Source organism: Cyprinodon variegatus, unplaced genomic scaffold (genome assembly GCF_000732505.1).
Source record: "Cyprinodon variegatus isolate N-32 unplaced genomic scaffold, C_variegatus-1.0 Scaffold896, whole genome shotgun sequence".
Lineage (NCBI taxonomy): Eukaryota > Metazoa > Chordata > Actinopteri > Cyprinodontiformes > Cyprinodontidae > Cyprinodon > Cyprinodon variegatus.
Window position 1 is genome coordinate 52,061 of NW_015151349.1, and position 9,114 is coordinate 61,174.

General features: G+C 40.4%; 1 protein-coding gene across 1 annotated transcript in view; it reads right to left on the bottom strand.

Moving 5' to 3' along the window:
* LOC107099668 (serine/threonine-protein phosphatase 6 regulatory ankyrin repeat subunit C-like) overlaps positions 1-6,199 on the bottom strand; it is a 20,299-nt gene extending 14,100 nt beyond the window's left edge. The window contains exons 1-10 of the mRNA XM_015397889.1: positions 6,065-6,199; positions 5,642-5,725; positions 5,451-5,529; positions 5,264-5,334; positions 4,983-5,183; positions 4,616-4,703; positions 2,902-3,044; positions 2,060-2,272; positions 1,612-1,690; positions 1,417-1,531 (exon numbers count right to left, since the gene is read on the bottom strand). Coding sequence (XP_015253375.1) covers positions 1,417-1,531; positions 1,612-1,690; positions 2,060-2,272; positions 2,902-3,044; positions 4,616-4,703; positions 4,983-5,183; positions 5,264-5,334; positions 5,451-5,529; positions 5,642-5,725; positions 6,065-6,091 — 1,100 coding nt within the window. The 5' untranslated portion in view covers positions 6,092-6,199. The remainder of the gene's footprint in view (positions 1-1,416; positions 1,532-1,611; positions 1,691-2,059; positions 2,273-2,901; positions 3,045-4,615; positions 4,704-4,982; positions 5,184-5,263; positions 5,335-5,450; positions 5,530-5,641; positions 5,726-6,064) is intronic.
* Between the last annotated feature and the right edge of the window lie 2,915 nt (positions 6,200-9,114).

The following is a 9,114-nucleotide window of genomic DNA, read 5'->3' on the forward strand; positions in this document are numbered from 1 at the left end:
ATGACACTGGTGATGGGGATGCCATACAGATTCATGTCAAAAATCCCGAACTATCCCTTTAAGATCTTTATTACGATTTGAAACATATTATATGAGTGTATTTTTTTACCAACCATCTAATGACCTGTACACAGTTATAAAAATAGTAATTAAAAACACCACTGTTCAACAGTTCACCATCATGTTGAAATGTGGCATGTGTTATATATAAATAAATATGTATAAATATGGTCCAGTGCCGTCAGTCTCGTCAGGATCAGGTGGGTTTAAAGGGGAACACCGTTTTTCTTTTTTTACACTGGCCCATTGATTTTACGTTATTACATCATGTTCTACTCATCCATATGAGTTTTTTGTCATTTGGAGCTGTTCTGGAGATATTCTGTTAGGTTATATCCAAGTAAAGTCTTCCTATGAGCAACGAGTTGAAGACTGAACTGTTCATAGTTTATAATTTATGGTAAGCCAGCATTCATAACATGTAGGCCAATCACTGTGGGTCCCCTAAACAATTGTAGACTAGGACATCTCTTTGCACAAATAATTGTGCAAAAAATTCCTCTTAAATGGGAACGCTGTTTTTTTTTTTTTTTTTTACATTGGGCCCTTGATTTTTGGTTATTACATCATGTTCTACTCGCTCATATGAGTTTTGTGTCATTTGAGGCCGTTCTGAAGATATTCCGTTAGGTTATATCAAGGTAACCCCAGGCTCACACCGACTCCGGTTTTACCGTTGCGGTGCGGCGCCGCAGTGATTCCAAGTCATTAAAAAGACGTAAACCTCTCTCACCGGCTGCTGAGCTGTACGGCAGCGGTTACCCAGACACTCCGCTGCAGAAAATTCCGCAAGAAAGCTATCCTTGCGGCGTGCCGGAGCCCTCCGCAACAAGCTCTCGCAAATATCCTTATTTGGGCCGTGTTATCGCGTGAAGTTACGTGAACTCAAGTGAACTTCTGTTCTCGCGAGTTAAACCTCCGGACCTGTTGCCGGAGCCGCACCGCACCGTAGTCAAAAGGGCGGTGAGAGGGGGTGTGCGGGAGTTGCGGTCTCCGTCGGCTCGGTAACCGCACCGGAGCCAGTGTGAGCAAGGGGTTATGTCTTCCTATCGGCAACGACTTGAAGGCACAAACTAAACTGTTCATAATTTATTCTTTATGGTACGCCAGCATTCATAACATGTAGGAGAATCACTGTCCCCCAGACATCTGCGGTTATATTATATATATTTATATCTTTAAAAAAAAAGGAGCTCCAAATGACAAAAAACTCATATGGGTGAGTAGAACTTTAACAGTGAATAATCTTCAGTTTTGGGAAGGACAGAAAATGCTTTTTAAGGACAGAGCAACATTGACGTCATCATTGTTTTTAAAGATAAATGTGAATAAAAAGCATTTCACTGACAGACCCACCTTCCTCTGGCAGCACCGTTAGTAAGCAGAGTACTGGTCAGCAACTCCTGACCAAACCTCGCAGCAACGTGAAGCGGAGTGTTTCCATTGACATCCACACAATCAATCTCCCCACCTGAAAGTAGGAGACATTGCACATGAGCTCCATCCTATGATCACAATCAGCTCATGGTGATCCAGTGGGAAGCTAGTTACCGTTTTGGATCAGAATCTGGGAGCTTGTGAAGCGACCGTGAGCAGCAGCCATGTGTAAAGGGCTTTTTCCTTCTTTATTCTGTTCAACAGATTGAAAACAAATAAAACATCTCACTTAGTCCAGGTCTCTAACTCACTTTCAAAAAAAAAAAACATCTTTAGTAATTTTATCAAGAGAGAAACACAAATGAACAATGAAATGTTGATTTTGCATTAATATAACAGGAAGTTTGATGATGTTTGCCTTTCATAACCAGGTTTTTGTGGTGTTATACAAAGAGAAGTGGGAAAGGAAAGTTACTGACCAGAAACCTCATAAATAATCTTATTTTCTATCCTGTTTTATCTTTTTGTGCTTTCAGAAAACATGAGCAGGAGGGCCAAGGAAGGTTCAAATGGATTAAAAAAGGCTTCTTAAATTAATTTCTTCCAAAACAGTCAGTTTTACCTGGATATTAACGTCGGCACCATTGTTGACCAGGAGCTCGAGACACGGAACGCCACTGGATGAGATGGTGGCCAGATGCAGCGGTGTGTTGCCTTGGTGGTTGGCTTGGTTTATGTTGGCGCCACAGTTCACCAGCTCAGTGGCTACGCAGTCCTGACCCATGTAACAGGCCATGTGGAGCGCCGTGTTGCCAAAACTGTTCGGCTCGTCGACCTGAAAGTACGCAGCAAGAACGGTTAAAAGTTCAAAATCGATCCGTTTTAAACTCGTCAAAGAATTTGGGTTAAACGTTCACATCCTGCAGATTTTGATTGCATTAAAAAAAAAAACACCTTTATAGCAATATGTTGGTTCATAAGTCTGTGCTTCTTTCATAAGTACAGTATACAAGTTTTGGTTTCTAGGGGAGAAGAAAGGGATCCTATATTTTATCGCTAACTTTGAGGTGGGGGTGGGCGATATATCAAATTAATGTCTATTGGGTTTCCCCACCCACGATAGTTAAAATGACTCTATTGCAACCATCGAGTATAAATTTGCATGACAATATTAAAATAAAAAATTATTTGAACTTTATTGATCTCACATTGGAGAAATTTATCTCCGCATTTAACCCATCCCCTTGGGGAGCAGTGGGCTGCCACCGTGGGGCACTGAGGAGCAGCGTGGGGTTAAGAGGCTTGCTCAGAGACACAGAGTTAGAGTCTGTGGGAGTGGGGCTCAAACTCAGAACCTCAGGATTCCACTAAGCCGCCACTACCCTCAAAAACTTGTTCAATTCATTAAATATTGAAAGATAACTGATGTTATCTGGAAATTTATGGGACTGGTTTATGGTTTACCTCCACCCGCAGTCTCAGAAGGAACCTGACCACGTCCGCATGTCCGCCGGCAGCAGCGACGTGGAGCGGACTGTAACCGTATTTGTCTTTGCACATCACATCTGCAATGTGGGACGCCAGCAGCTTCAAAACGTCCAAATGTCCTGAAAGAAAAGCTTTAACTTTACTGCAGGAATATTAAATTCTTTCCCAAAGCTGCACAACTTGTTCACCTGCTGTTAAATAATCAGCAAACAGCACTTAGGAGCTAGCTTAGAATAAAATGACTGCCTGGTGTGACAGAGACACAGACGAGTATTTTCCCTTTCAGTGACAGACTGCTAATGAGATTTAAGATTGGTTTAAACAAGTCAGGCAGGTTTGCCTTTAAATAATAGTAATTTGCTGCTCATACATATCGTATGAGCAACTAGTCTCAGTTCAGATTCCTAGAGTTCACATCAGCTGTAGTTCGCAGTCACTATTGGTGATCAGGAAGTTCTTCCTTTTGCCCCAATATGAGACACATTATTTCAGGGGCGATCAGCCTTTCACGACCACCTCCAGATCAGGAATCAGGAGGTCGGGAGAAAATCAAACACATTGATTTTCATTTGGCCATTGTGGGCAAATCACTCAGTGCGTAAAACAAGGATTCTTCTTCTTCTTCCTCCTCGCAGAGGAAAACACAGAAGCATGGCGGGGGTGCGAGTGAAATTAAGTTCTTTCTGAAAAATTAACAGACCATAGTAGACACGTTTGCTCAGCCGTGTCTTTGTCCAAATACGTCACTGCCTTTTTTTTTAGGGCTTTCAGTAGAAAAATTACACAAATTGCCAAGGTAGCGTGTTTTAATCTAGTGAGCTTTATATTCCTCTTCTACTCGTTTGCGGATAGAAGAGTCCAAGCAGCGCCATCTCACAGAACTGAGTCCAACGTAGTTTTAGACGTACAGTGTGAGCGTTGTGCAGCACAGTGTGAGCACTGTACTTAGTACACTGAGCACTTATCTAGAAATAAGTACAAATTTCTTACATTAGGTGTATTAACCCTTAATTTGAGTAGGTAAATGAGATAGTTTGCCAATTGAATGAATATTTTTACTCTTAAAATAAGATAATTAGATAACATGCACTTGAAATATAATTTCTTATTTTAAGTGTAAATTGTCTTGTTCCATTGGCAAAGTGTCTCACTTACCTCCTAATTCCAAGAGCAAATGCACTTACTTTAAGAAAAAACTGACATCTAGATTTTGATTTTTTCCAGTGAGAACATACATCGTGAGCTGTGAACTCACACTGTAATGCACAGTGCCAGCTGTAGCTGCGTGCAACAACTGAAAAAAATAAATAAAAATCGCACAATGTGTGCGCGGCTTAAGAGGAACGTCATGGCTTCTCAGTATTCTCAGAATCCATACTGAAGGAGAGTTATTCTCCAGCACTGCGGTATTTCCAGTAACTTTCAGAAGCACTAACCCTAGAAGTTAAAGGTGAAGCCTTGTGACTAAAGTTTACACAGTGCTGCTTTAAAAATTTTTATTTAGACAGAGTCAGACAATTTAGACAGAGGTTTGCATTTCCCAATGACTATTATTTAAACTTTTTCTTTTTTATTAGGAGGAACATGGAAAGATGCCTCCTTTATTCACCACAAAACTGAATGTTCTTGTTTCCAATAATAAAATCTTAAATTCATGCAAAAGATAGAAAAGTAAATCAAATTTGCTTACCAAGATGTGCAGCCCAGTGAATTGGCTGTCTTTCCTTCTTATCTTTGGCATTTGCACTGGCTCCTTTACGCAGGAACAGATTAACCATCTGGAAAACACAAAACCTGGGTAAAGAAAGGTGTCTGCGTTGCCGGACTAATGAGACACACAATTACCCCGTCTGTTTGAAATTACAGGTCACAATTCTGCACACCTCTACACACAGAATAAATATTTCTGAACAAGATAAATAGGATTTTATTTGCCACAATAATATACCAGGCCATCATTTGTTTTATTACAGGATTTACTCCCTAATCTGGTCATAAAGGGTAAAAATGAGGTTTCCAGAGAATTTTTTGTCCGTTTTGTCATCTTTAAATGTTACCTCAGCGTGTCCACTGTGTGCAGCGTGATGCAGAGGCGTTCTTCCCAACTTGTCTGTAACATCCAGGCTGCAAACATGAGGGATGAGGACTGCAGCGCAACCTGTGGCCCAGTTGGCCGCCGCCATGTGTAGAGGTGTATGCCAGAATTTGTCCCTTGCGTTGATTTCTGCTTTGTGTTTTAGCAGCAGTCCAACAGCTCTCTGGGATTTAAAAAAAAAAAAAAACAAATCTTAAACTGCTTTTTCAAATGCATTAGTTGAAAAAAAGTCAAACAAAGTACTTCATTTCTTGAGGCTGCTGCTCGATGTAATGGAGTGAGTAAGCCCTGGTCCTTACAGTTCACATTTGCACCTTTTAAGGAGAGCAGATAAAAAAATAATAGTGAAATCAGACAGACGTATTGGTCAATTTAAATCACCAAGCAGTAATTTTCAGCACATGTACAAATAATGGCTTCTCTGTTTTACCTGCATTTATAAGTAGTTCCATGACATGGACATCACCCAAATAAGCAGCAGCATGGAGGGGTGTGCTTTGATCTTGGTCCTAAAATTCAAAATGTCTTTCTTAGGAATTCAGTGACAGCGAGATACAACTTTATAACCCAAATACCAGAGTTCATTTATAAAAATATGAGCTTCCGACAGGATGAGCCTACCTGAGCGTTAACACTTTCATTGTGCTCCAGCAAGAAAGCCACATCCTCAGCATTTCTGCTAAATATGGCCTGGATCAGTGGAGACTGAGGAACACAGTGGACAGCCAGCATACATGATAAGTAGCATAGATTATAAGTAGCATAAAGGGATAGACGCTATTAAAATCACCCTATTTCCAATCTGTTTATAATTTCCAATCTAGTAAAAGATTTATACTTTATAATATCGCATTTTTAAAAGCATTTTTTTACGTGACGTTCAAGAAATGAAACACAACCTCCATGATAAAGAATCTGTGAGACAATTAGCCGGTGGGAAAAAACTTTCCTCGTAGTGCAGCTTTGATGATTAGCAGCTGTCTACAACAGCAGGATAACTTTTCCAAACTTTACAAATAAAAATGCAAAAGCAATATTTACTACCTGCTCTTTGATACTTCTCAACTCCATGTCTCAATCACTCAGGAAGACTTCATTGAGACTTTGTGCAGACTTAGCAGCATATCGGCTAGTTAGCCTAGCTTTAGCTTGTTTGGCAACCGGGATGTTTGGAGCAGCTGTAGAATATCGCGAGAGAATATCGGGGAACGGGATTTCAGTTTTTTTTTTTTATATTTTGTATGATTTTTTTTTGCTTGTTTTTGGAAGTGGTGCAGTCAAGTTAGAAGCTTCTTTAAAAACTTGAAGAATCAGATTAAGATCTATGAGAAAATCTAAAATTAGGGTGATATTGAAATAGTTAAATCTCATTCGGGGGAGTTTAAATACTGATATGCCCAATATTTTTTTTTACATTTTAACACCACATTTTTAATTAATTAATCATCTTTTTTAAAGTAAAAATATATATTTTTTATAATTTATTTAAATCCCTGTTATTTTTCAATCAACTTTGGAAAAAGAAATCTCTATTCTCCCACTCTGAAGAATCTATTACTTCAATCTCTAACGTTCTGCTCTCTCTGCTTTTTCTCATAGCTTTGCCTCGTCTGTTCCTGTTTGGCTGTGACATCACCCTGGAGAGGAATATTAGCTGTGCTGCTGCCATCAACACCTTTGTTTATAGATGCTGGAGATCAGCCTGTTTCAGTGTAGTCCTGTTTCTCTGACTGTGACTGGTTGGATGTGCTCTGTTTAATCCTCTGACATGGGAGCTGCCTTGGGGCCGCTTGTGGAGCTAGTTGACAGTTACCTTTTATATCTCTGCATCTTTTTCTATAACGGCTTCTGTCTCCTTGAACCCCAGTTGGCCTCAGCAAATGGCTGCTCACATTGCCCCTGGTTCTGCTGAAGGTTTCTTGGACAACTTTCATTGTCATTTTGTATACACAGAGCATATACAAAACTAAATTTAATTTTGTTCAGCTTTAATGACATTTCCATTCCATAAAGTGCATCAGTGAACCAAAGTAAACAGTGTGGGAGAAAAAACATGGTGCAAAAAAACGCCTTTATATGGAAGTTCACAGCATTAAATATATATGGTGCAATTATGCAGTGTTTTGGTTTGGTGTTATCGGTGTGATGCACTGTGACACGATATAGAGTTTTCTCAACAGTTCAGCTGTCTGATGGTGGTGGGGAAGATGCTGTTTTGGAACCTACTGGTCCCACACTTAATGCTGCAAAATTTCTTCCCAGAGGGCAGCAGGGAAAACAGTCAACGGTGGGGATATGAGGGGTAATTTATGATGTTACGGGCTCGGGACACGCAGCGCTGGGATGAAATGTCTTTTATGGAGGGAAGAGGGGTGCCGATGATCCTCTCTGCTGTTCTCACCACTCTTCTCACCTTCTTCCAGTCTGCAGCGCTGCAGCCTCCACACCACACAGTGAGACAGCTGGTCAGAACGCTCGCTATGGTCCTTCTGTAAAAGGTGGGAGGATGGGTGGGGGCAGGTGGGCTCTCCTCATCCTTCGCAAGAAGTACATGCGCTTCTGTGCCCTTTTGACAATTGAGGTGGTGTTTAAAGTCCAGGTGACGGTGTCTGTGATGTGCTCCCCAGGTTTTTGGTGCTGCTGACCACCTCTACAGCTGAGCTGTTGATGAGCAGTGGAGCATGGTTAGGACGGTTCTTCCTGAAGTCCAAGATTATCTCCTTTGTCTTCTCCACGTTCAGGATCAGGTTGTTATCTTTGCACCAGTCCACCAGCTTCTCCACCTCCTCTCTGTAGTTCAGGTTGTTGTCGTCTCTGATGAGGCCCACCGCCGTTGTGTTGTCTGCAAACTTAACGATGTGATTGGTGGTGAACCTGGGGACGCAGTGTCATCAGAGTTAAGAGCAGGCCGCTCAGGATGCAGCTTTGCTGAGGGAAGCCTTTTGCTTAGAGAGTGTTCTGTCCGACCCGGACTGACTGAGGTCTGTTGGTGAGCAGCCGATTGCAGAGGGCTGTATTGAATCCCAGCTGTTCCAGATTTCCTATCAGATGCTGTGGGATGATGGTGTTGAAAGCTGAAGTAAAGTCCATGAACAGCATCCGCACGTGGGTGTTCTTCAAGTGTGCCAGGCTCAGGTGGAGAGCAGCAGAGATGGCATCCTCAGTGGAGCGGTTTCATCGGTAGGCAACAAACTGAGAAGTGGACCATAGCAGCATCTTCAGCTGAAGGTCAGCTGACACCACTACAACTTTTCTCTGCAGCTTTGTACATTCTTATCATGAACTTTAAAATCTGAACATCCGTTGTCATCCTTAATAGGTCTATGAACAAACAATGTGAAATTACAAAACATGAGAAGTTTATTTATTTGAAACTCCACAAAATAATATAAAAGCAATCTTCATAGAAAAATATTTTATATAATTTCTTCTGTATTGTTTGTAACTGAATGTGTCCCATGCCAAAGTTATAGATTTGCTTTTTTGCACCTCTAGCTGCAGCAGCATGTTTGCTGAATAAGTTACATTCTATTCGCCTCTGAGGTAGGACACCAGGCTTCTGCTTCATTAGTAATACTGATTTAAAATTATTAAATACAGCAAAACATGAGCATCATGAGTACTTTTCCTCTCTTATTAACTGATTGCAACAGCTATGCTTGGAAATAATAAAACATTTCCCCCACTTTAGCTGGCATTTAAACACCTTTTGATAGGATTATTTCTAATATAATTTGTCTTCAGCTATGTATTTTAGTCCATTCCTTAACTACTAAGCGGTACAAGGTTTTGAAAAATCTATTGAAAAAGAGCTAGAAAAACAACATATTCTCTGATTTATCAGTTTTAAATAAACAACCGTTAATAAATATGTATTTATCCTGCATTTGCTTAAGAAAAATAAAGGTTGGGGTTTTATTTGTAAAGGTTCAATGTTTGTTTTTTTTATCTGTCAGAATGTGATAACAGAATACATGAATAATCTATAATCTTTCTCTTTATAATTTAAAGGTATTCAGATAAAACCTAAATTCCACTCTACCTACATAGGGACCTCAAGCACATAAGGTAAAAGCTTTACTGTTACGGTTCTC